Raw genomic sequence first — 19,792 nt, forward strand, 5'->3', positions numbered from 1 at the left:
TGGTGAGGGGGAACAATTAGTAACAGGTCAGAAGAGTTTGAGGTAAGTGGAGTGCCTGTGTCTGTGGCAGACCTTGAAACGCCAATAAGCTGAGCTGATAAAAATCATTCTTTCAGGGTCATAACAGGAACCTGCCAATCCGAGACGTGAACAGTTCCGTGCTTCAGCTGTGCACACAACTTAAAGACATTGATGCACAAGATATAGACTGCTTGGGGACATTTGTTGATCCACGGTGTCTGGACTTTGTGAAATGGCTGCGAGAGAACATGAAGGGTAACTCCAGAAAAATCACTTTTAATTAGCTTGAATGTGAAGTGCTTGATATGCTATTTGTACATCATTACACATTTTATGTATTGTTTGCAGAAGACTTTCAGGGTAAAAGTAGAATTTAGTTTTAGTGCCTTCCTGTTATCTCGTTTTTGTTTTTTTCTGTACCTGTCTCCAAAATGTTTTATCAAGTGTCTCTTTTCTATTTTCGTAAACAATTTTCTAGGAAGGAGACTATCATTGAAATAAAATTGTAAAAAAAAAAGCATTAAACCCGGGAAGAATTTTATTCACCTAGCTTGAGGCTTGAAGCCTTTTTCAAGGAGCACAATTCTGATATTTGCAAGTCTTTTAGTCATAATGTGCATATATTTTTGGCTGACCTTTTTCACTTTCTTTCAATAACATTAACAGGCCTAAAAGTGGCGATTATTTTACTTGCCATGTCGAGTAGAAACATGTAACTGGCGAGTAGAAATGTTCAACTACTTGCCAAATGCAAGTAAAGTTGCTGAAACAATCTTTTTGGTTTGGCTTGTAAAATATGCTCTCTGGCTAGTACATTTTCAGAAGCACTAGCCAAAGCTAGTGGACCATTCTTTGGACTTTCAGGGCTGAATAATTTTGTTTTAGGCATCGGGTAACAGGTTAATATCTTACCAGATTGGGTTACAAGGGTATGTCTATTTTTCTCAGATGGTGTGAAAGAGCTGAATGTGTATGTGGACCTTGCCTTCATCTCTGCTGGTGAGGAGCCCTGGGCGATTGGGCGAGTCAACTGCTTCCATGCTGCCGCCATTGGATACGCTCCGCTTATTTTCCTTGAGAAGGACAAGGGATGCAAGCATCTACTGCAGCAGTGCAAACTGGTCTTTGCAAATGTTGCAGCGGATCCATCTTTGCCAGAAAAGCTGGTAAGCCAGCCAGCTGAGTGCAGTTTGAGCCAATTTTTTTTAATTTGATATCTACAGTTGAACCCGTTTATAAGCACCAGCCAAGGGACCAACTGAAAGTGGTCCCTTTAGACAGGTGGTCATTATGGCAAGGTGAATTGTATTAGAAAGAACTTGTTTGGGTTTCTTTGGGATGGTTGTAATTTGTAGGTGGTCGTTATCAAGAGGTGTTCGCCAGGGTAGGTTCATCTTTTCAAGGCTGCACATTTTCCGGTGTATTCCCAATTTCTGGTTTGGGAAAAAGGTCAAAATTGTTTTCCCGGCATGACTTTCACACTTAATTCTATGTTTCTGTCAGCAATATATGTTTAGGTTTAGGGCTCCTAGGATTTTCAGTTTCATGTTTGAACATAAGTCAGGCCTAGTACAGGACTGGGTGGCCGAGTGGTAACGCACTTGCGCTCGGAATCGAGAGGTTGCGAGTTCGACCCTGGGTCAGGGCGTTAGCAATTTTCTCCCCCCTTTTCTAACCTAGGTGGTGGGTTCAAGTGCTAGTCTTTCGGATGAGACGAAAAACCGAGGTCCCTTCGTGTACACTACATTGGGGTGTGCACGTTAAAGATCCCACGATTGACAAAAGGGTCTTTCCTGGCAAAATTGTATAGGCATAGATAAAAATGTCCACCAAAATACCCGTGTGACTTAGAATAATAGGCCGTGAAAAGTAGGATATGCGCCGAAATGGCTGCGATCTGCTGGCCGATGTGAATGCGTGATGTATTGTGTAAAAAAAATTCCATCTCACACGGCAAAAATAAATCCCTGCGCCTTGAATATGTGCGCGATATAAATTGCATAAAAAGAAGAAAAAAAATCCCTGCGCTTAGAACTGTACCCACAGAATACGCGCGATATAAGCCTCATATTGATTGATTGATAGTACTCTGGATTTATGCCCACTCAGTTTGTGCTTGTTGTTCTGTATTTGTTCTGCATTTACAGGTAACTGTATGCTTACATGCTGTTTTTGTGGTTATTTTGCTTTTTTGTTTATGTGTTGTTCTTCAGTACTGGTGACAGAAAGGGGGAAAAGTGGTCAAAATTCAAATCTCTAGTTTTGTTTTTGAAATATAATATATGAAGTCTTATATCGCGCGCGTATCTCCAGACTCAGACTCAAGGCGCAGGGATCTATAGAAATATAGCTTTTCATAAAGCAGAAATACTGTATTATCTGATGTACATAAGAAGAAATCACTGGTTCACATGGTTCTTACATAATCTAACTTTTAAAGCTGGTTCTTGTGTGTCTGTACGTGTGTGTGCTTGTATGATGATGATAGGACCCGAAACGGCTGCAGGGACTGAGACAGGAATTGCAGAGAATGTTCTTTGCCACTCGAGTCGTGTCATAGGGTACTTTTGGAATAGCAAATTTGAAAGGATTCTTTAAAAAACGGCGGAAAACATTATATACCCTGTGAGCTATCGAGGATCCGCCCCGTCTGGGCTGTCGAAACATGGTCTTGTTAAAAGACGTTTTCAAATGGTTAACGGGGAGATACACTCGAAGCACATTTAGCGAAGTTATGTTGCCAAATCATCAAAGATCAACATTTCACTACACGGATCGATGCACACAGTCGAAATAGATGTGACTTTCACACGACCGAAGACTACTTACTAGCAGACTAGCAGACGACAAGATCTAAATATTTATAGAGCAATCCGTTGAAGAACAGTTACTCCGCTTATTCGTCTTCAGTTAAGCTTATTTCCCCTGCCATAAGTTTCCTTGCAGATCTGCAGTCGCGTAGTGAAATGAACTAGTGTCATCGGAAGATTCTTCTCAGTCAATGATCGAAGCACAGTAAGTTCTATGCTGACAAAAGTCACTTTAGGAAAACACGACCATTGACTTCATTTATGAGCCCAAAGGTAACAATATCGACAAGAATGTACGCATTTGACATTAAATGAAACATGCATAGACAGTTTCTAACTCGCCAGATCTGCCAAAGAGCCTTCATTCGTGAAAAACGATGATTTTAATCAGATCGGTATCGAAAACAACCTCTTGGTAACCTGCGTTTCTCCTTCCGAGGCGAAGTGACGGCGCCATATTTGTTTGTTTATGGCTGTTTATCGCGAAACAACACAGTTGAAATTTGTGTGTAAAACATCATAAATGTGTGGCGTGTAATCTCCGAATCAGTTCGTTATCTGCGTTTCAATGGTAATTCAGTCAGAGTGGAGTTACTTTGAATCGAAGGCGAGGGTAACCTGCGTTGCATATGTGACGGCGTGAACAAATTTGATTGCAATATTTTATACAGGAAGTAAATTTCAATGATTCTGGCTCAGTCTTGTAGATCTGTTATGCAGTGTTCTGCTTTTCTACTATGAAGCTCATTTGGAGTGATACGCTGATCTAAGTGGGGTACCCTATGTGTGACATCAGCCGTATGCAGATTACGCCTCAGAACACTCGCATTTCACAAAGACAACAATAATTTGCAACATTTCAAGAACTGCATCAGTTTTATTAGATACTATTTAAACAAAAACAGCACAGACACGAATATTATCAACAACACAGAACGGGAGGTAAGTCGGCAAAGACACTCCTAGTGTGCGTTCCCGTTTTTGGTCGCCATTTTTGCTAGCATTTTCACAGTAAATCTTAACATTTCCATATCTATTGAATGATTGTGGTATTTTCTTTGATTGTGGCGATTCTCCTATCTCTCTGGCATGTACTGGGTGCTTTGTGACCAGTTTCTCCCCTAGACTATATTGAAAAATGCGTCCCTGTGAGCTGACCCCCTCTTGTCACCAGTAGCAAAGAACAACTCCTATATAAAGGGTGTTTCATTTTATCCTGGATTTTGAGACATTACCTTCGGTACAGAGTTTAAATTCACTTCTGAAATTTTATCATGAAATAGAATTTTAAAAAGTGATTACATTTTCAGTAATGATTTGTGGCTGTGTGAAACCTTCCCAAGTGCTTGCAAAATATTTTTAAAAGTGTTTCCTTACCTTTAAAGCTGACAGATCAATTGGTTATGAATGTGAAGATATCAGCACTGACACTTACTACTTAACCTTTATGAACGCAGATGGACTCTAGCAGGTACTTGAACTGGTTCAAAGACGTTCAGAAGTCCCATGGTTCTGTGGAGAAAACCTCACTTTCACAAGTCGGCAACATCAATGCACGCGGCGTCTTCAGAGTTGGTGGGGGTGCAAAACAAGAGCTTGTAAGTAAAGGACTTTTTACTGTGACAACTATGCTGTTGTCCATGCATATGTCTTCAGTTTGAGAATGGCAGAGACAGCAAATGAAAATCTGTAGCTATTTATCCCCAATTTCAGTGGGGAGTCTTTTGCTTACAAACCTTAGCATAAAGAGGCATCACAGGGTGCTGTTTGTTAGCCAAAAACGAATATTCTCTGTGAAAAATTGATGGTGAGCAAAAGCAACAGGGAAAACTTTTCTTCTTTGATATTTTGGTAATGGGATGAAGATGAATTATGTTCAAAACAACACTGTTTTCTGCCTTTGTTGTTATTTTACTTACATTTCTTCTTCTTCTATTTTTGTTGTCTGCAACTCCCGCGTACACTCGTAGGCATGAGTTGGCTTATACAGGTATAGCAGGTTTTGTCCTCTGTCATTTAGGCAGTCATACTCCAAATCCAGGGGATTATTTTGTGACAATTTTTCATGTACCCCCAAAGGGGTGTATTCAAATAAATCTTTGAGTTTGACATGACTTGATCACTGCTAGCAACATGAGCACTAAACATCTGTCCCATGTTTCAGAGTCTCCACAGTGTGATACAGCTGAGGGTGTCAGAAGAGGAAAACTCCGAGATGCGGAACATGAAAGAAGGTGGGGGAGTGACTCCTCCTCGCAGATACACATACGAAGAGTTGCTGGACCTGCAGAGTCGTTTGATGCTGGTGGCCGGCCAGGCTGAGAAAGGAAAGGAGAATGTCGATCGCTTTATCACCGTGAGTTTATGATTTTCTGTTAGTGTTTGTACAGTGTTGCCGGATGATCAGTTTTGTTATGGGAATCAATTGATTTTTATCACTGCAAGTAAGCAATACATTGTCTTTAAAAGTCTGGTGCAGAGTGGAGTCAATATTGAAAATTCAAAGATGGAAGAAAAGAACTTCTTTGGCAGTTATACTGCATGTTTTTTGGGTTTTTTTTTTTGGGGGTGTCAACACAAAATCTGTTACACTTACAACTGATGCTTTTTGCTGATGAAGGTTTACTACAACAGATTTTTATTGTTGAGTGACTATACACAAAGGAGCAGCTTGGGTGTTTAAATCCTAAATTGTATTTTGTGTTAATTGCAGATTGAACAGGTATTGCATATGATAGGATTGTGAATGCAAGTAGAAATGACTGTGCAGATCATGGAGAGCCTGGTGAGACTGGGCAAGACGTACGTTCAGCTGTGTAGCGACGGCTGTGTGCTCTTCCTGGACTGGAGTGTGGAGTTCCTGTGTGACATGAAGAAACCTGTGTGCTGTGTTTCCGAATTCTCCAGTCAGGGCAAACTGAAGGGACATCGCAGCCACGAGGGGGGTCACAGCAAAGGCAGGGGAGAAGATTTAGAGGTAACAGTTGTTAATCCTCATTTGTTAGACGTGACATTTTGCTACAATTGACGAATTATTAGCATTTTCAAAGCTCCAGAGATCATTCTTGATATTCCCAGATTGCTAAATTTGTTTACTCATTATTAAAGTACTTGATGGGGGGGGGGAGCAGGGGTTCATGCCTGTTTGTGGTTTGCTTGCGGATAGTTTTCAAGAAATACCTTTGATATATGTAGCACAGATGTAAAAAAAAAAAAAAATTTAAAAAAAGTCAGAATTGAATTGTGGTGAACTGTCAACAGAAATTCACTTACTTTAATCTGGCTACAGGAGTTCATTGCTGGAGTGGCGGGGTTCCTGGAGCACTGCCACAAGGAGTGGCTGCAGTACGTGGACAAGAAGCGCAAGGACTACCCACAGCTCAACGTCTACACTGTGGAACAGCTCGTCTTCCTACAGCAACAGCTGGTCAGAGTCGGCTCTGATGATGTTTCACAGTAAGATGTCGTTGTATTTGCACCTTTAAAGATGCCCTGATCTTAAAATTTCCCAGATTTGAAGGCCCTGCGTTTTAAGATGTTTTGTTTATAAGTTCATCAAATTTACCTCAATTTCAGACTCTCTCTCCGTTTTAAGGCCTGATTTTCACTTCGCAGTCTTTAAAAGGAGAAGGGGGGGGGGGTGCTGGGGTCACTGTGCAGCCGAAAAAATGCCATTGTTGAAAATCTGGTTGCAGTGACTTTTTGTACAAGAAGAGCTCATCACAGTTGCAGTTGAAAAGAAACGATTGTTTCAGCCTTCTTTCATTCGTCGTTTGTTTCAGTGATCATTACTCTTTTCCTGTGAAGATTCTGTTTGTTTTGGGGAGATTATTAGTGGGAGTCCAGATGATTTATATTCCTCTTATTTATGATCTGAGAGCTAAGCTGTGGGTGGATTTTTACTACTTGCCGTGGCTTGTTGAAGACATAAATTCTTCCCTGATGTTCCACAGACACGTGTACCCCATGCTGTCACTGCTGAAGGCAGACTGCAGTCCTCAGGACCTGGAGCAGGCTCTACAGGAGGCCATGGATTTCATAGATGCCTCACAACAACAACCGCAGCAGCAACAGCGACAACCACAGTCTCAGCAGCAATCAGAACTGCCAGAAGAAACCCAGGCTGTGGATGACAAGGAGACCATTGAAACTTTCATGATGGAAATGTTTGACGCTGGATTCAGCAAGCCTCTGGCACTGAGAGCCTTGAAAGAAGTTGATGTGGAAGACGTTGCTGCAGGTATGAAGAAAAACTTGTGTAGACAAATAAGCTATTTGCATTTAATTAAAAAGTTGACTTGTGTTTTTGTTTGGTTTTGTATTTTTGATTTAGTTATTGTAGTGTATGTTTGTGTTAAGAAGTACGTTGCTTCACTTTTCTATCACTTGAACAAAATTCAGGATGCCCTTTTTGAGTATGTGTACTCAGATTTACATTCACCTCCGCATCCATTGATCTCTAGCGGAAGATGAGCTGAGTATAAAGATAGTGTGATGTGGTAATTTTGATTTGAGCAGCTTTATGTAACTTTCAGCTGATAATATAAGTGTGCTTTGTTTTTAATTTTTTTTATAGTAAATTGATTAATTTGGTTATTAATTGAATAATTAATCTGTAACAATGATTATTTTTTGTGCTTAAAGGTATTGCATGGTGCATGGAACACGAGGATGATGATGAGGATGAGCAGGACAGCGAGACAGAAGGAAGCAGCGTGGACAGAGAGCCCCAACAAGGGGAGAAGGAGGAGGAACAGAGGGGTCACAAGATGGTGGGTCAGCGGCTGAAGGAATGGGTGACCAGGACAGAGACCATCACGCAGAGCGCCATTGGATGGCTGGAGAACATGGACAGAAGGTACAGTGTAAACACAGGTTATCTTTACTATGGAATGCTTTCATGACAGGCTAACGCAGTAGTCTCACTTGTCACAGCAGCTACTATGCAGAGGTTGTCTGCCTTGAGCATTGAGCTATTTATACTTCAAATGTTTAACAGCTGTGAGACGCTGGTTGGAATGATCGATGTCTTGACTGCTGTTTTCTTCTGGTATCCTCTTGGAAACCTTTGGGTTCAGTAAAGCACATTTTTACAAGGCTATTAATTTAGGAAAAATACCTTGTTTGACTGGCTTTGCCTTCAAATGTCAATTATGTCTTTTGTGCACTTGGTGACATTTTTCCCCACTTTGAATCAAACTTTTATTTCTAAAGAGTTCTTTACTGGAAAGCAAACAAGAGTTTTGATTGACTTTCTCTAGCTCATGAGTCCAAGTTAGTGATTGAATAGTTGATAAGAGCTGAGCTTGAACAGCAGTTTTACTTATTACAGGAAACTTTCTCTGAGGTATGATAAGTATTCCTATTAAAATTAGATTTAGAAAAATAATTTGAATATTCTTACATCGTGTGATGTGTAAAACATTTTTGTGCTCTTAGGGAGCGAGGAACGACACTGAAGTCACTTGTTTGCAACCTTGGTAATGTGTGGTCCAAATTCTTGGAGACAGTGTCATCCAGTGGAATGGATTTCCTCAGTCTGGAACACCTTGGCATTGTGCTCAGATGCCTTGCTGCAAAAGGTAATGTATCTTCACATAGTTGCAAAAGCTGACATTTCGCTGTACTTCTTATTAGAAATGTAAACTTCACAGTGATCGATCTTTGAAAATTATCAAAATATGTCTGATCTTTGTCTGCTGGATGTCAACCTGAAACATACTTAAGACAACAAAATGATGAGAACAAGTTACAGACTACAGGATCAACTCATTGCACCTTCACTTGCTTATCTGAGCACGAGGAGCTCGATCTGTCAGAGAGTACGACCAAAGTTTGGTCGATTGTTCTGACTCAATGGTCAGGTGAAGGAAGATCAGACTACAGCATATAAACAAACCTATTTTACAAACACCATTAACACGTTTTCCTTTAATTTGTCAGAAGTCTGTTAATTGTCTCCAAAACGACGATCTTTTTGCTCAGTGGTGATTTTTGCATCACAGCTATTCCTTTTATTTATTTAGGTTTGTCAAGTTTGGTATCATTTTAAAGATAAACATCTGTAGTATATGATCATACTGTTAATTTCGACAGTTGTACAAGATTGTAGAAAATATTTTCTGGCACAAAAATCAGAGATGTGATCAATATAAAAATGTTTGTGCTTGCTTTCAGACCAGAGAACCTTTGAGAGAACGCTGCCTCCAAACTTCAAGCCAAAGGTTCCAAATCTCATCCTCTGTCCTAGACGTGAGTATGGAACCTTTGTGATTGTGTTATTTGTTAAGCTTTTTTTATTCTCTTCTTTTTTATTTTGTAAATTTTTTGTTAACATATTTGCTTACTATTAGTAGATGTATTTGGACGGGCGCAGTGGCGTGGTGGTAAGACGTCGGCCTCCTAATCGAGAGGTCGTGAGTTCGAATCCCGGGTGCCGCCGCCTGGTGGGTGGAGATTTTTCCGATCTCCCAGGTCAACTTATGTGCAGGCCTACTAGTGACTTAACCCCCTTCGTGTGTACACGCAAGCACAAGACCAAGTGCGCACGGAAAAGATCCTGTAATCCATGTCAGAGTTTGGTGGGTTATAGAAATATGAAAATACCCAGCATGCCTCCCCCGAAATCGGCGTATGCTGCCTAAATGGCGGGGTAAAAACGTTCATACATGTAAAAATCCACTTGTGCTAAAAACTTGAGTGAACGTAGGAGTCTAAGCCCATGTACGAAGAAGAAGAAGAAGTAGATTTATTCCAGAAATACCTGTCGGGGTTTTTTGTTGACACTGCACAACTGTGCACATTGAAACCAATTATTCACTGTCTTACCATGGTAGCTTGAGTGCACTTACAGCAACAATTGTTTGGCATACCGTTTCAAAGGGGAACAACTCTTCCACAGCCAATTAAAAAAATAAAAAAACAGGTTATTCCATCATTTATTCTAGAGATTGGCCGGCGCCTAGGCCTTAATTGATTATTTTACTTATCAGTGTCATTAAAACAAAGGAATTAAATTTATCATACCACTTTCAACAGTTGTCTGTATGGCTGTATTACAGGTGAAGTGCTGAACACAGTGACCTACATGTACATGTTTCCTGAAAACAACCCAGACTCTCTGCTGCCTCAACCGGATGAGGTTCTGCTGTGTACAGAGAATACCAGCTTTCAACAGGTGTGTTGATGTCTGCTGAAGTTTTTTTGTTTCAACGTTGACCTGCTAAACTGAAGAAGGATAGAGATCCTCATGCAATAGCTACACAAACTCTTGAGTTTGTGTATATGCTGTTGCATGAGTCTCTATCCTTCTCCAAGGGCGCTTGTGCATGCAGACAGAACATACACATACAGATGAACAGGCAGGCAGGGAGACGGACTGACACATTCATGAAGACAATAACACATACAGAAGTATGATGAGGCGGAGATGCATTTGTGCTTACGGCAATAATATACTTCTTTTGTACAGATTCCGTTAATCAAGTTTAACTATACTTACCAGGTGGACATATTCCTGAGGCGAGCATTCTTCGGAACCCAGCAGAAGGTGTACTGCCTGGCTTTTGCTGACAGCCTGGACTATGATGTAGGGGAGAAAGTGGAGAAGAAAATCAAAGAGTACACAACCATGTCAGGTACTAACTTTAGTGCCCAGCTTTGAAATAATTAGGCATGACTCCTGAAATGTGAAGAAACTTGTACAACAACTCAGAGTCACTGGAACGGTTATCTCATCTCAGACAGAGTCACAAAAAAGGATGAAAAAAACAAGATCACAACTGCTGTCACTGAACAGAGGTTAGAGTGGGATATGTCATGGGGTGAAAATGAAGGTCACTTGTTCCATTCAGTACTATTAATTGTCAATGGTGCCAGGAGATTTGTTCTCCTTAGCTCATTTTACTGCTGTCTTCAGCTCCAAGGGTATTTTTGCCCCTTTTTTTAAACCGTCCAGCCTTCATGCAAGATTTCATTTTTTTCTTAGTCTGTTTTATTTTTAAATTTTTTTTTTATATTGTGTATTCTGTGTTGTCCTTGCAATGATTTTGTGCTTTGTTTTTTTGTCCTTAGAAGTTTCATTGCGTTTTTATTTATTTTACTCACTTGGTCAATCCTCTTTTCAAAGATGACAGAGACTACAAGCTGGTGGTGGTTTGTGCAACGGAGAATGAGTATCGTGCTCGCATTGTGGCTGCCATGGAAAAGTACAGACGGCCTCTGCCTTCTCTCAGCAACACTAATCGAGTGCGCAACTACCTACGATCTCGCTTTGCTCATCTCCATGGTGAAACGGACGGACTTTCTGCATCTACTCTGGATCCTGAGAGGTACGCATTGTGGCACTGTTGTTGTTTTTGTTGTTAAAATGTGGATTAAATGTTAAGAGATTGACAAGGAATCAAGAAAGGGTGGTGGAGTGTGTGTGTGTGTGTGTGTGTGTGTGTGTGTGTGTGTGTGTGTGTGTGTGTGTGTGTGTGTAGCAGTTCCCAGAAAACTACTTCAGGAAACTTGACATACACATTTTTTGCAGGTGATATCCCCACCCGTACTTTTTTTCTCATTTTTGTTGGATAAATGTTATGAGAACTTCATATTCAGCTTTTTGCCAAAATTGAGGAAGCACTGTCATGCCCTCATTTTTCAATCTAATTTAATGACATTTGGGTCAAACATTCTTTGACTCAGTCCTGACTGATAGGATTGCATTTCAGCTCAGGACATTAAGAATTAGTCAATAAGTTTGTTGATTAAATTTGTTATTAAAATCGATCCAGATTTAAAATTGATTGCATTGGGTTCTTTTTCATCTCCTGAATCCAAATATATATTCATTTGTTGTGTTTGGATCAAAAACAAGCTGAAAAATCAAGAAAACCCCCATTATATGCAAATTAGGTTCATTGGGCTTGTGTTAGCAACACAATGTGTCAGCGCTTTCTCTACCAAGGTGAAAGAAAGTGCATTCAGTTTCATTCTGTGAGTTATTCCACAGATTGATTAAATGTATTAATTTTGCTTTATGCCATGCAACTTGTCTTCTTTTTGGTTGATTTTTAGTGGGGCTAATATTGTCACAGGAATGACAGTATCTGGTTAAAAAAAAATCTGATTGTTTTGATTTGCGTTTAGTTTGTGAGTGTAGCTCCAGATCTAAACTTGGCAATTCTGCATCAAATATAAAGACAAGGAGATGGACAGGGAAGGGATAAGGAGAAAGCATTTCTGAAAGTAATGAAGCGTTTCGTTTGGATTTAATAAGAATTTATTGTAAAACAAAAATCTGTTTGTCGTTTGTCTTTGCAGCCTGTGTGTGCGCGTGGTGAGATCAAAACGCTCAGGGGTCGGGAAGACTTTGTACAAGCAGCGGTTGACAGCAAAACTGAAGAGAACTGTGCCAAGAGAAAGGAGACCGGTGTCCATCACGATCCCCCTGCACGGGCGTGTGGCGGACACTGAGGACATGGCTGCCTGTCTGCTGCCCCACACACTGCACCCTGGGGACGTCCTCCCCCGCATCGTGCATCTCGACATCTCTTACGAAGTATGTACTTCATTTTGTCTGAGTAGTTTATTTCTGTCTTGGTAGTACCATTGATAAAACAATACCCCCCCTCTGAAAAATGACAGTCCCTACCATGTTACATTTATGACATGATATACATGTATATGTGTGTGATGAGAGGCACACAACGGTATGAATAACCTTTTGTACTACCTGCTGCTACTTGGCTGTGCCACTGAGGGTGCAAAAGGGTGTGGATCACCTGTTGTAAAACCTAGTGGTGCTGGGCTGTGTCATCATAGACAGGTGTGGCTTTATCACTGCAGATCGTCATGGACAGGTGTGCTCTGTCACTGACATATATATGTGTGTGATGATAGGTACAGGAAGGTGTGGATCACCTGTTGTACAACCTGCTGGTGCTGGGCCGTGTCACTGATCATCATGGACAGGTGTGGCTGCGCTCACCTCTGGACCTATACCTTATAGAAACCATGCCCCTACTGGACCAGAAAGATGCACAAGTAAGTTGGCTTCTTTTAAGAGATCAAAGCCCTGAACTCACCTTGATTGTACCTCTGAACTCACCACCATCACTCTCACATCAAAACTATTTTGTTTAACTCCTTTTCTTATCTTTTAAGACAAACCATCAATATATACTTCTGAATTGACTTGGACAAAATGAAGTATTGTCAGACTTAATTGTGTCTGTCACCTTTCTTCTTGATGAGTGTAGCTGGAAGCTTTCAGAAGGATGCCTTATCTGATGGAAGGTATTTATTAGTACTTTTGTTGGAAAAATGATATTATAAATACGTGTATAGACTCTTTCAGTGTGAAACTATATATGAGTTTTGATGCATTATGATAAACACTCGGGGGGTAAAGAGAGAGTGCTGACTGCATTCTGTTTGTGCAGAAAGGAGAGGCGCTGGTCCATCAGATATTTGATGTCCTGCCCAGCCTCAGCTGCTGGTCACCCCAGGACAGTCTGACCATCATGAAGAAGCTTAAAGCAATGCCAGGTAAATGTGCAAAGCAACTCTCATACTATCAAAAACGAAAAAGAAAAAAAAGAAGATTTTTGAAAAGAGCTGTGTTATACAGCAGATACTCGAAGCTTTTACAAAATTTATTAATTCAGTAAAAATTATTATGTTCACTCTTTTTATGGCACAGATTACCAGAAGCATGACTGCTTGTTCGATGATGAAGAGTTTCGCAGTGAAGCGTACCAGAGACCATTCCGCTACTTGAATGACCTGGAAACACAGGGCCAAGCTCAGGCGAAACAACAGACCAATGTGCAGCTTGACACTGCGGAGAAGAAAGCAGAGTGTCTGGCTACACTTCTCAAGTAATTACAGGGCTTTTTCTTTGCTCGTCACTTCTAATGGTGGCTGATTTATTAGTCCTTCAGTACCCCTGGCTTAAGCCTGGCTTGAAAATGTAAAAAAAAAGTTGTCCCAAAACCGGGAAAGAGTTGTAATTTTTATAATGAATGATTTCAGTCCATTTTGTATACGTGGTCAGGTTTTTATGCAATGGGAATAGCAATACTCTCAGATGCGTTTACAGTACCCTGAGGCATATCAGCTTAAGTTCTGGTTACATACATACTGGATTACAATGATATTGACCAATACAGAGTTGTTTAACTGTTTTACTTCAGGTACTGTGGAGTTGTGAATCCCTCATGGTCAGAGTTGACCCACTTTGTGTGCTTCCTGGACAAACAACTTCGGGACTTTGAGAAGTCAGTCTACTGTGGCATGGCCACAACCCAGGATCTGCCAGGATTTTCTGTTTTTGTGTTGAGATTCCTCATCGAGATGTCAAGGGTAAGTGTAGTTATCCTACAGGTTAAAGGGAAAATACCTCAGGGAAAAGGTCCTCACATTGCTTCCAAAGTTATACGGTTCTGCATTTCAAATAATGCTTCACTTTGCCAAAAAAAAGGGTTTTGAAAGCTTAAGGGGAGACAACACAGTGAAAAAAAAGTTGGGTTTTTTTGTTCCCTGGTCATTTTTCTTTTCTTTTTGATTCTGGATGTTGAACTCTTATGGTTACTCTGACAATTTATTTTGAGATCAGAATTAATCATAAACGGTCAAAACAGCTAAATGAACAAGGTATGGTATGTGTATGCAAATCTGGATTGAAGAAACAGCAATATATAAAAATTGCGTATGTTTCCGTTGTGGATTGTGTGACGCTAACTCATTCCTATTGAATGGGGGTTAAAACGACATAAATAATTTTATTAATTCTTTTAGCACAACAGCTTGCCCCGGAGACATGAAGACACTCAAACCAAAAGAAACAAGTCGCGTGAAACGATATAAAAACATTTACCGTATTTGACGGACTACAAGCCGCGACTTTTTTTTTTTAAAAATCGCATTGCGGCTTATAAAAAGATGCGGCTAAAACGTTACCTAAACTTGAATAGCATTCAGTGATTCACCTAATGGAAGTCGCCGCGGATTTTCATTTCGCTCGATTAGCGATTACCGGTACTTTATTAGCTCTCTACTCAAGTCTCGGCGCTTTTCTCTTTCTTTCGCGAATCTTCGTTTGTCAACAAGTCGTCGTGATAAGATAGCGTACAGAGAAACACCGGATGTATCAGGATCTCGCGCGCGCGAGATTTCGTTTTTGTGTGTCTCGCGATAGTTGGAGGAGCGAGAGCCGCCTTGTTGTGTTTTCGTCTGCTCGAAATGTGCGCAAAAGTCGTAAATCATCCCAAAAAAGCTTATTCCGGGCAGGACTACATGTGTGTGTTGGTTACAAATTGTGTGTGTGTGATATTTTTTTTCAAACTTTTTCACTTTTCTTCTTTGTTTCACTTGTTTATTCTCGGAGCCGATTTCGCCAAATACCGTACTTTCGTTTGCCTGGTTGTTTTGATTGATTGACACGATCTGATTATATTTTTTTCGACGGCGGCTAATATAGTGACGCGGCCTATACGTGGCTCATCCCAATTTTTTTTTTAAAAGTCGGGGGTGCGGCTTATGAAACGGTGCGTCTTGTAATCCGTCAAATACGGTAGTCAAGATCAACACCACAAATTCCAATCATCGCCGAGACTACATTCAAATAGTCTCGGCTAACCATACCGAAGACCAAGACGGGTCACTCTCGCCGCCGCGAAGCACGCGTCCGTAGTACTTGCTGAACCTATTTTTGACTCGCATGCGAAGCAAAAGTGAGTCTATGTACTCACCCGAGTCGTCCGTCCGTCCGTCCGGAAAACTTTAACGTTAGATATTTCTTGGACACTATTCAGTCTATCAGTACCAAATTTGGCAAGATGGTGTATGATGACAAGGCCCCAAAAAACATACATAGCATCTTGACCTTGCTTCAAGGTAAAGGTCGCAAGGGCCATAAATGTTGCCTAAAAACAGCTATTTTTCACATTTTTCACATTTTCTCTGAAGTTTTTGAGATTCAATACCTCACCTATATATGATATATAGGGCAAAGTAAGCCCCATCTTTTGATACCAGTTTGGTTTACCTTGCTTCAAGGTCAAGGTCACAGGAGCTCTTCAAAGTTGGATTGTATACATATTTTGAAGTGACCTTGACCCTGAACTATGGAAGATAACTGTTTCAAACTTAAAAATTATGTGGGGCACATGTTATGCTTTCATCATGAGACACATTTGGTCACATATGATCATGGTCAAGGTCACTTTGACCCTTATGAAATGTGACCAAAATAAGGTAGTGAACCACTAAAAGTGACCATATCTCATGGTAGAAAGAGCCAATAAGCACCATTGTACTTCCTATGTCTTGAATTAACAGCTTTGTGTTGCATGACCTTGGATGACCTTGACCTTGGGTCAAGGTCACATGTATTTTTGTAGGAAAAATGTGTAAAGCATGTGAGTCGTATGGGCTTTGCCCTTCTTGTCTTTCATTCTGAGCACATTTTTAAAGTAAACATGACATATCTATCTATTTTTTAATTCAGAAGAAGATGAGGAATACAATGCCATCAATTATAAATCTGTTTGCGAATAATCGATTTTAATCACAACTTTAATCAGCAAACTCATTAATTCATTTTTAAGCCGCCAAGCTGAAATGCAATACCAAAGTCCGGGCTTCGTCGAAGATTACTTGACTAAAATGTCAACCAATTTGGTTGAAAAATGAGAGCGTGACAGTGCTACTTCAACTTTCACAAAAAGCCGGATATGACGTCATCAAAGACATTTATCAAACTAATGAAAAAAACGTCTGGGGATATTATACTCGGGAACTCTCATGTGAAGTTTCATGAAGATCGGTCCAGTAGTTTTCTCGGAATCACACACACACACCACATCCCTCATCTCGATTCCCCCTCTATGTTAAAACATTTAGTCAAAACTTGACTAAATGTAAAAACAAGAACACAGTTTGAAAGATATTAACTCGTTCAAACTGAAGGAAGAAGCAACAACACAAGTTCTAAAATTCTGTTTCCAGGACTTTGCCACAAGGTCTCTGAACGTTAGTGAGGAGTCGCTGGATGCCCTGGTGGCCGAGGATCCTGAGGACACAGACATTCAACAGTACGAGATGAGACGCACTTGGGAAAACAGGCAAGTTCATTCTAGTACTGTGGTTCCTGCAATATACAGACATCCTTGGGGCCCGTTTAAATGGTCCCGTAAATTGTAAGTGACCTGCCTGATAGGTATATTCTGGTCAAGATCTCGGACAAAACGATGTCAGAAGATGTCCTTTCTTAAGAAGAAAAAAACACAAAATTGGAATGAGATAATCAATGCAAAATCCCCATTGCTGATGGTCACAAAAAAGATGAACCACAATTATTGTTTTGTGTTTAATTCTAGCCCCCATCCATACATCTTCTTCAACCCGGATGGGCACTCCATGACGTTCCTGGGATTCTCCATTGATGCAGCCAGTGGGAACCTGGTGGACCAACAGACAGGAAAGGTGCTGGAACAGGGCATCATGAGTAAGCAGCTCTTCAAGGCCCTGGCTCTCAACAGGGTTCCTCTGACCGAGAACTTTGATGCTTTGCCAAGGTACTCATATTTTTGCTACTTTAAAGCCTTTTATGTTTCAGATTATTAAAAAAATTGTGTAATTGGAATCCAGTCTACAACATATATGGAGGAATATTTATACATTCTGAGCACCTATAGCATCTTGGCAGTGTTCTTCTTATACTGCTTTTGTATATCTCCTGAAAAGCAGGAAACATGGAATAGATTGATTTTCCTTAACTATTTAACTCTGTCAGGGTTTTTATGCACTGTCGATTACAACTCTTCCCCACCACATACAAATTCTTACAGTTATTTCAAAAAAAATTCTATTTCTTGTACAAAGTATCCATGCAGCTTACAAAAATCTGAATATGTAATGCTATTTTACTCTTTTTGTTTTCAAACTTGTCTTGACATTATGTTATCTTTTCTTTACAGAGAGGACAGGCTGCTGCGATTGTACAGAGTGCTGGGTCTGTATGACGAGGAAATCTTTGACGACCACAAACAGATCATCGACCCTGACAACACTTATGAACTGACCACAGACAATGTCAAGAAAATCCTGGCCATCTACATGAGATTCAGGTGAAGTTTTGTAGAGGTAGCAACAGAGTAGAAATTTTGCTTTGCAGATATCAATCTGCATAAGTAGGAAAGGAGGCGTGCTTGAATAGGCATAGGGTAATATTGTCTTGATTTTGTTGTTTGTTGTTTGCTTGGCTGGTTGGCTGCTTGTTGTTTTTTCTGTTTATTGCATTGGTTTGATGAAACTATCCAGAATGCTGACCTCATTCTCAGCAAGCTGCTGGTCTTTTTTTTTTTTTTTTACATTTGGTATAATGTTTTCTTGAGCTTGCATATGTGTTTTGCAGGTGCAACATCCCAGTGATCGTGATGGGAGAAACGGGGTGCGGCAAGACACGACTGGTCAAGTTTCTGTGTGCTCTGCAGACTCCCCGACAGAAAGACATCAACACCATGGTGCTGGTCAAGGTACGAGTTTTAACTTTTTTTTCTCTGCTTTTTGTTGTATATTTGAAAAAATATATGTATTTTTTTAAATTTCGCTTGAGTGCATTGGTCACTAATCTAAAAGGTGACAATTATTAAACTCTCTTTCGTAAAGTAAAGAATTAGGGTATTAGGGCTTTTTTACAGTGCTGCAAGTCAATTAAGTTGATGTCATGTAAGGACAAAGGAAATGGATGTGACTGAAAAACAGCTGCGTTGTCTTCCTACAAATTTGTTTGTTTGCTTGTTTGTTTTATTTTGTTGATTTTGATCTGGCTACATGGAGACACAACATGAGTGCTTCATCATAGAAGGAGAGAAAGAAATTGTATCTAAAAGTTTGAATTAGGTCTTATTTGCTTTACATTCTATTGACCTCTGACAGCAAGTTCATATTTGTGTGAGCTAAGAGAAATAAACCACTGCTATATTAGATGTTAAGGGGAGGCACTGGTGTTAAAAGTGATTTTTTTTGTTTCATAACTCTTGGGTCAACAATTGTTTTAGAATTTAAGTACTCAGTCTATCTCCTGAGAAAATGGAAAAAAAATAAAAATTGGACCATCGGTTGCCATGGTAGCAATCCAAGATGGCCACCAAACTGCCCCTTTTTAAAACCCTAAGGCTTTTTTAAAACTGCATGAAATTTAGTTTTGATGCTTGTTATTTATACTTCAGCACAATGCCGAGAAACTGATTGAGGCTTTTTTTGATATCTCAAGTCATTTAAAAAATATCAATGATGAAAGTGAGTGATGTTGAATTTCATGAAAAAACGCCCCCAAAAAGGGTATAACTTCTCAAGAAAAAATTTTTTCAACAAATCCCTCAATCAGTTTCTGCAAAATAACACACTCAAGATGTACGCAAAGTTTCAACAACGCAAGTTTATTAGAAAAAAAGCCTTAGGCTTTTGAAGTGACAAAAAAGTAGTTTTGAGAAAATGCACAAAACATGAAGAAAATGATTTTTTTTCACACAAACGTTTACGAAACATGTAACAAAACAACACTGACAAAACAACAAGTCTTGCTGAGTTCCACAAGAAAAACGGAAACTAAATTCAACAAAATGTTAAAAAAAACCAGGCAGTGTTCTGCAAGCACCAAGGAACCTGTTCCAAGGTCACAATGATCAACTCTCATCCGTTATGTGCACGCTGCATAAATTATGCCCATCCATAATTCCCAAATTGTTACCAGTGAAGCCTCTTATCTTGGACCTCTTTTGGACTTGCTTTGATTTACCAGGGAAATTTATAACAGTGTCCTTTACTTTTTATACTACGATATTTGGGTTGACTTCTGTGAATTGCCATGCAGTGCCATGGGTACTTTGGAAGCTCCTCTCCAGCTTCCACCTCACCATCTGTAGAGAACATAAATTCAAAATTAATAATATGATATGTCTATTACAAAC

General features: G+C 40.0%; 1 protein-coding gene across 1 annotated transcript in view; it reads left to right on the forward strand.

The window, feature by feature from the left end:
- The window catches only part of LOC138962192 (E3 ubiquitin-protein ligase rnf213-alpha-like), a 106,590-nt gene that overhangs the window by 6,595 nt on the left and 80,203 nt on the right, over positions 1–19,792 (forward strand). The window contains exons 4-25 of the mRNA XM_070333922.1: positions 117–276; positions 970–1,187; positions 4,289–4,429; positions 4,996–5,187; positions 5,602–5,808; positions 6,121–6,287; positions 6,785–7,071; positions 7,476–7,689; positions 8,271–8,413; positions 9,009–9,083; positions 9,893–10,008; positions 10,336–10,468; positions 10,960–11,161; positions 12,138–12,375; positions 12,717–12,860; positions 13,259–13,364; positions 13,519–13,696; positions 14,012–14,180; positions 16,827–16,942; positions 17,198–17,395; positions 17,798–17,947; positions 18,235–18,355. Of these exons, the coding sequence (XP_070190023.1) occupies positions 117–276; positions 970–1,187; positions 4,289–4,429; positions 4,996–5,187; positions 5,602–5,808; positions 6,121–6,287; positions 6,785–7,071; positions 7,476–7,689; positions 8,271–8,413; positions 9,009–9,083; positions 9,893–10,008; positions 10,336–10,468; positions 10,960–11,161; positions 12,138–12,375; positions 12,717–12,860; positions 13,259–13,364; positions 13,519–13,696; positions 14,012–14,180; positions 16,827–16,942; positions 17,198–17,395; positions 17,798–17,947; positions 18,235–18,355 (3,675 nt within the window). The remainder of the gene's footprint in view (positions 1–116; positions 277–969; positions 1,188–4,288; positions 4,430–4,995; positions 5,188–5,601; positions 5,809–6,120; positions 6,288–6,784; positions 7,072–7,475; positions 7,690–8,270; positions 8,414–9,008; positions 9,084–9,892; positions 10,009–10,335; positions 10,469–10,959; positions 11,162–12,137; positions 12,376–12,716; positions 12,861–13,258; positions 13,365–13,518; positions 13,697–14,011; positions 14,181–16,826; positions 16,943–17,197; positions 17,396–17,797; positions 17,948–18,234; positions 18,356–19,792) is intronic.

Source organism: Littorina saxatilis, linkage group LG3, assembly GCF_037325665.1.
Source record: "Littorina saxatilis isolate snail1 linkage group LG3, US_GU_Lsax_2.0, whole genome shotgun sequence".
In the NCBI taxonomy this organism is placed as follows: Eukaryota; Metazoa; Mollusca; class Gastropoda; order Littorinimorpha; family Littorinidae; genus Littorina; species Littorina saxatilis.